The 7490-nt window shown below is 29.2% G+C and overlaps 1 protein-coding gene across 1 annotated transcript; it reads left to right on the top strand.

The window, feature by feature from the left end:
* Positions 1–3352: 3352 nt before the first annotated feature.
* On the top strand, positions 3353–5147 carry LOC108479157 (UDP-glycosyltransferase 83A1-like). The gene is made up of 2 exons (XM_017781590.2): positions 3353–4087; positions 4164–5147. Exons 1-2 carry the CDS (start codon positions 3586–3588, stop codon positions 5039–5041), a joined length of 1380 nt encoding a protein of 459 aa, XP_017637079.1. The 5' UTR covers positions 3353–3585; the 3' UTR covers positions 5042–5147.
* The last annotated feature ends 2343 nt before the right edge of the window (positions 5148–7490 follow it).

Raw genomic sequence — 7490 nt, 5'->3', positions numbered from 1 at the left:
AAATACAAAAACATGAATAAAATGATGAAAACTATAACACCAATGAAATGCAATGAGAGGAACGCATGTTAAAAACCAAATTTTCAATTTTTGACAAAAAGACAGAAAATAATCAATTTACGACTTGACACTCTTATAGTCCCCAGTGGAGTCGCCAAGCTGTCAAAACCATTTCTTTGAAAAATGAGAATCAATTTTTTAAAACGAAAATAGAAGTCACCACCAATCTTTTTTATTTAGGTAGTAATTCAGTCATTTTAACAAAAATTTAAATTTATTAAAACGATAATTTTTTGTCTACAAAATCCAGAAAACGGGTTCGGGGATTGGTTACGCATGAGGAAGGATTAGCACCCTCATAACGCCCAAAATTGGTACCTGACTAATTAATTAGTGTCTTAGTGTCGAAAAATTAAAAATTTAAATAAGTTTTAAAAATACGATCCTTTGTTAAAATATTATTTAATTGAAAAAATTTTTAGGAGATGATGTATTTCACACTAATCGAGGGAAAAGATCACGTCCCGTAAGTTAGGACACGATACCTTAAATCCCCTAAAATGAGCAATAACACCGAAAAGTTTTTTTCTTTGAAAAAGACATTCAACTATCCCAGTTTTTAGAAAGAAATCATATTACGTAAGTTAGAATACAAGTTCTTTTTAATTCCCGAGGTTATTTAAAATTCACATTTTTACAAAAGTATTCATTTATTCGGATTTAACGAGAAAATCGAAATCTCGTAAGTTGGGGTATGACTTTTCGAATCTCAAAATACGAAGTAATGCTTATTCTAAAAAACATAAAATGTATCGGGTAATATGTAACATGATTTTCGGGATAGAATGGAAAATAAATTAAGGTATTTACATGCATAATAGAATAATAAATGCATTAATGTAAATAACAATACAAAGAAGAAAAATAATATAAAATAAAATATATCACCAAAAATAGAAATAATAATAATAATAAGCGAGAAAAACTAAAACTTGAAACGAAAAGGACTAATATTAAACAAAGAAATAAATAAGCATGGTAAAAAAACTTAAAAATAATAATATTAATAATAATATAAAGAGGGGAAAAAATAAGAAGACATAAATAAATGATAAAATAAAATAAAGGTATAAAGTTTTTAGGTAAATAAATAAATAGAATGAAAATATAATAATAGTAGTAATAGCGATTGCAAAACTAGTTAATATAGTACCATGATAATAATAAGAATAATAATAATAAAATAATAAAAGTAAGAATATGTTACTAACAATAATAATAAATAAATAATGTTAATAAATATATATAAAATAATAGTAACAATAATAAAATAAATATAATAATAATAATAATAATAATAATAATAATAATAAAGATAATAACATGTTACTAATAATAATAATAATAAGTAATAATATATAATAATAACAGTAATAAAATAAAAATAATGAATACAAATGATAATAAAATAATAATAATAATAATAATTAATTTAATAATAAAATAGCAAAATAACTAAAAAGGACTAAACTGAACTTTAAATAGAAGTTCGGGGCAAATCTAAAATAAAGAAAATTTTAATTGCAAAGCTATAAAAAAGCGGAAGGACTAAATGCACAATTAACCCTTCCAATTAAAAACACGCGGATCCTAGGCTGGAGCGGGTCGGACTGGTCAAGGGCAAAATGATGTTGTTTTGGGGTTTAAAGACCCAGGCCAAAACGACGTCGTTTTGCATCATTATGTAAACCAAATTTTTTTAAAAAATCTTCATTTTTCTCTTTTCCTAAAAAAAAAATAGAAATCTTTCCTTTGAATTCTCTCCTTCCCCCCCTCCCCCCCTTTGCCTATGAGCTCCAGCAAGAACTCCGGCACCGATAGCGGCCATCTGCCGCCACCGACCACCGCAGACGGTGGCCGGAGTTCAAAGTTAATAATTTTTTCCCTTTTTTTATACTTTTAGTTTATATATAACCTATTTTTTAAAGGAAAATAAAGAAAATAGTTGTATGTATAAACAGTTTCAAAAAGGGAAAAAAATAAAGAAAACAAAAAAGAGAAAAACCTTTTCGCGTTTCTACTTTTTCCTTCAATCTACTTCGTTATTGTTTATTTTTATATATTTGAATTTGTTTTTTGTATTGAGTTTGTCCAAAAAACATTACATTCTTCGTGGCTTTATATAGCCATTTTACAACTGTTTTTGTACACATTTGCAAGTATGGCAGACGTGGCTTGGACATGGTACGTGGGTGCGTGGTGGCAGCGGGGCAAACGTGCTTGGTGGAGTGGCGCACGACATGAGCGGCGGCTTAAGCATTTAGGGGGCTAGGGTTTTCCTTCTTACTTGTTTTTTCTGATTTTTTGTGGGCTAGGTTTTGGGCTAATGGTTATTTAGGTTTAGTTTACTTTTAGGTTTTAGTTGGCTTATAGGCCAGGGTGGACCCTACAGCTGCCCCTCTTTGCTCGTTGTCGTGTAACGAGAATGGAGCAAAGACTTTAAAAATGGCTAATTTTACCCGGTCTCGCCGATTTTTGACTTTGTGGTGCTTTTCTTTCTTCAAGTAGCCTCATTCCCTCTCACTGCATCTTCAAGGGTATGGGAATTAGTGCTTCGATCCGCTCCAATATAATTTTAAGGAGAAAAGATTTGTAGCTTCGATCTATTCCGCTGAAACTGCAAGGAGATAAGAATCACTGTCTTCGATCATTTTTCACTGTCTTTGGAATAGCCTTTTTGACCATAGATATAGAATTACCATACCTATATTTTTGGTTTTTTAGTGACTATTTGGTAATTTGTTAGTAATACAATTTATTTTTAATTTAAACTCATTTTTTAAAATGAAGCAAAATATAATTTAACTGTTAGTAAAAAACTTTAATGATATTTTTATTATGGATTAAATAATATTCATTCAATTTAAATCAAAATATATAGGATCATTACAAAAATAATATAAAAGAACAACAACAGGACCACAATATAAGCACGAGGACACTAGTTGTATAAAACATCAGGACCGCAATATTCTGGGTGGGTTAGGTTAACCAAACACTACTCAATAATTATAAAACAAATATACTGATGCCACTTGCAGCAAATCGCTGCTTTGTGCCCAGAACTTTTAAACGCCCACTATACTTACTTTTCTTTAGGAGGCTTCCTATTTGAGAGAATATGAAGAACAATGTTTTAAGAATTAGATTAGATTAATGGGTTGAATATAAAATTGGTAGCTTTTTGGATTCGGTATAATAAATAATTCGTGTAGTTATGGTAAGTTTACTACTTTTTTATTTTATATTGAAATATATAATTAAAAAGTTAAATTTTACATCATATTAAATTTAACATATAGATGTCATGTTGGAGTATCATATTGATATCTTTATTGAGTTCGTACACAGCTTATGGGCAAATTGGTAATAAACTGGCCGGTCCAGCGTTATCAGCACCCTGAGTTCGTACATAATACTTTATGAACAAATTGATAATAAACTTGCCGAGAATAAAGTTGATAGTTTGAAAAAGATCGACGCAAAGCATAGCAGTGAAAGCAGTGAAGTCTGGTATTACTTTCAATGGCGGTCAGGCGAGGACATGTAATAGTGATACCCCACGCAGCACAAGGCCATTTAGCTCCTCTCATGAAGTTATCACTCCAAATCGCCGCTCATGGAGTGAAAGTGACGTTAGTTAACACCGAATTCATTCACGAAAAAGTGATGGCTTCCTTACCGGCAAAAGCTTTGGAAGAAGACCAGAAGCCGCCGATAAGTTTAGTTTCGATCCCTGATGGATTGGAACCTGACGATGATCGACGGGATTACGTTAAGATGACGGAAAGTATGCGGAGAGTTATGCCTGGTCATTTCATGAAGTTGATCGAGAATATTAATAGTAGGAGTAACGGTGATGAGAAAATCAGTTGTGTTTTGGCTGATACGGCAGCCGGATGGGCGCTTGAAGTGGCGGAGAAAATGGGAATCAAACGAGCGGCGGTGCTTCTCTCTGGACCGGCATCTATGGCACTGGCACTGCATGTTCCAAAGCTTGTTGAAGCTGGAATTTTAGATAGTGATGGTACGAGTTTGACTATCTGTGACGGTTTCATATATTTAGACATTGATTGATAGACTGAACCTGTCCTTTATTGTAGGAACACTAAAAACAGATAAACCGATCACACTTTCAGAAGATATCCCATCATGGAGTAGCGGTGAGCTGTCATGGAGTTGCAGTGACGACCCAGTGATGCAGAAACTTCTATTTGCATATGTTTCAACCGCTGCCAAAACTTTCAAATTTGCAGAACAGATTCTTTGCAACTCATTTCATGAGCTCGATCCATCTGCCATGAAATTGATCCCCAAAGCCTTACCCATTGGCCCTTTTTCCACAACCAATCATTTCGAAACCTTTGCTGGAAATTTATGGCCTGAAGACTCTACTTGCTTAAACTGGCTCGATAAACAAACCCCAGGCTCAGTCATTTACATAGCATTGGGAAGCACAACCATGTTGAGTCCAAACCAAGTGGGTGAACTCGCACTCGGCCTTGAACTCACTACTCTCCCATTTTTATGGGTGGTGAGGTCCAACATGACTGACGGTTCAACAGCGGAGTTCCCTAAAGGTTTCATGGAGAAAGTGGCGGATCGTGCCAAATTGGTGCAGTGGGCGCCTCAGGAAAAGGTGTTGGCTCACCCTAGTGTGTCTTGTTTCGTGAGCCACTGCGGTTGGAATTCCACCTTGGAAGGTCTAACAATGGGGGTTCCTTTTCTTTGTTGGCCATACTTTGCGGATCAGTTCCATAACCGAACCTATATCTGTGATGTTTGGAAGATTGGTCTTGGATTGGAAAAAGATGAAAATGGGATTATTACAAGGAATGAACTGAGTTCCAAGATCAATACACTGCTCTCTTCTGATGAAATAAAAGCAAATTCATTTCAACTCAAGGGAGTTGCTAGAAAAAGTGTGGCTGAAGGTGGGTCTTCTTTCAAAAATTTTAAAGGCTTCATTGACCAGATTTAACTCTGGCTTTAAATTAATGTTTATTGCCATTGTCTCCATGAATTGAATTGTAACAAACATTTTAATCATTGTGTCTAGACTCGCACTAATTATTATTAACTATAAATATCGGACCACTTTAACTATTCATCCATGTAATAATAATAAACCCTTTAGGTGAACAAAACATTTGAAGTACCATAACAATCTTTCATAATACTCATTAAACAAATTTGTATTAAGTAATCGCCCTGATGGGCACAATAATGTTTATTTTTGGTATTAGGCACGGTCGGGTTTTGAATGTCTTCCTTCTTTTTGCTTAAAGGAATTCAAATTTTTTTAAATCACAATCGCTTAATTAAAGAGAGTTTAGTATAGTTGGCACCCTTTTGTATTGGGTCACTTTTTAAAAAATATTTGAAGAATATTCTTTTTATTTGAAATTTATTCTCACATTTTTATTTTTAAGAATTTATTCTTTTATATTTCAGATTTAAAATTTAAGTTCTTAACAGTGTTAAATTGTTTTTAGAGATATTATCAAACTTTTATTATATCAAATGACAAATAACTCTGCTAAGCATAGATTGTTTTAAGTCAAAAACATGATTAATCTAATTATTGCATTTTTATAGTGTCATTAGTTTAGTCCAAGTAATTGCTACCTTTAATTATTTCAATTAAATTGTTGAGGTTTATTTTTCTTTTTTTAAAATATCCATTTTAATTTATCATGTCAACATAGATATTTTTGTGTTAGAAAGATGCTTTTAAAAATATTCACGTCAACATTTTAACTAGAATAATTAAAAATGTTAATAATTTAGATTAATTAATGTCATTATAAAAGTAACAAGTTAAATCATGTCAAGTTAAAATATAAAGACTAAATAAGCATAATAGAAATATCAAAACAATAATTTGACTATCATTTCATAATGGTTAAGAAATAAAGAAAAATAAGAGGAGGCTAAAATGCCGAATGAGATCTGTGAAAATAATTAAAAAAATCAATTAATTCACTTATCAATAAATGCACTAAATTGAACATTTTAACTTGTCATTTCAACACTTACCGACCCATTAGGTACTTTAACAGAAAAATGAATTCAATAGACTCAATTGGATATACATCATGATTCAAATAGTTTAATTGGGTACATTATTTGATGATGGTGATTGGGGAGGAAGAGGAAAAGTTTTATTTATTTATTTAATATTAATATTAATATAAAATCTAAATTTATAATAATATTTAAAAAATTCATGTATTTTATATATTTTTCAATTTTGTATATTATTATTTATTGTCAATAATCATTTTATTTTTATATAATTTTAAAATTTATTTTTTAAAATTATTTATGTATTTTATATATTTCTTTAAATTTTCTAGAATTAGTATAACAACGAGACTATTGTAAATTTTAAGGATAATTTTTTAAAATTAAGACTAAATCGATATAATATGTAAAAGTTTAGAGATAAATTTGTTATTATACTGATTTTTAATTACCATGTCACTCTCTCATTAATGCAATTAACATAAATGGATAAAAAAACAATCTCGATTATATAAGATATAGTATTACATGATATTATAATGAATAAATCATTGTTGTATACATATAAACTATTAATATATTATATACTATTTATATAATACAATAGAAAGGCTAACGTTTAAATGTAAGAAAAATATAGGGACTTAAAACATATACATTTCAACCAGTATAATAATAAACAATAATATTTTATAATAATTAATATATTATGTACTGCTCTACTATGATAGTATGTGATATAGTATTATATAATAAAATAATATATTTTATAAGTATTAATCTCTGTATATAACTATTATTATATTATAGATTATTATAAAAGATATAGTTTCAATAGTTATGTGTAACTTAGTATATTAAAGTACATTTTATAATTATAACTAGCAATACATAAAATATTGTTACAAATTATATATATTAATAAAATATTATTTCTATTAAATTAGATTTTGAATTGGGCTTTAACTTTTATAAATTATATTTGGGTTTTGAGTTTAACTTTTAGTTATTTTACTTGAAATTTGTGCTATAATTGGTTTATTTTGTGTTTAGGTAATAATAAGTATATTATTAAGATTTGGGCTTAGAATAATATATTTGAGTTTTAAAATAAATATTTTCACTAAATCCTAAACTCTAAACCCCAAACTTGATTTATAAGTTTAATAATAAAAATGGGAAGGAATTCAATTGTTAATATAATAATAATAAATAAAATATATTTTTGTTAATTAATATTATATCATAAAATAATAAAATTTACATTCAATAAGCACTTTAATCATTTTAGAAGGTAAATTTGATTTATATTGTCATCACATAAAAGTAAAATGAATTATTACATTCGAAATTAAAATATTTATAACTTATAAAATTTAAAATTATTTGTGTCGAAACCATTT

The sequence above is a fragment of the Gossypium arboreum genome, chromosome 12 (assembly GCF_025698485.1).
Source record: "Gossypium arboreum isolate Shixiya-1 chromosome 12, ASM2569848v2, whole genome shotgun sequence".
Lineage (NCBI taxonomy): Eukaryota > Viridiplantae > Streptophyta > Magnoliopsida > Malvales > Malvaceae > Gossypium > Gossypium arboreum.
The sequence above is the reverse complement of the archived record's forward strand: the minus strand, read 5'-3'. Positions and strand labels throughout refer to the sequence as shown.

Bases quoted from the DNA above. Each gene is read 5' to 3' on its own strand.
- LOC108479157 (XM_017781590.2), top strand. From the start codon at position 3,586: ATGGCGGTCAGGCGAGGACATGTAATAGTGATACCCCACGCAGCACAA. The intron at 4,088-4,163 runs GTACGAGTTTGA...CCTTTATTGTAG, and splicing joins TGGAATTTTAGATAGTGATG to GAACACTAAAAACAGATAAA.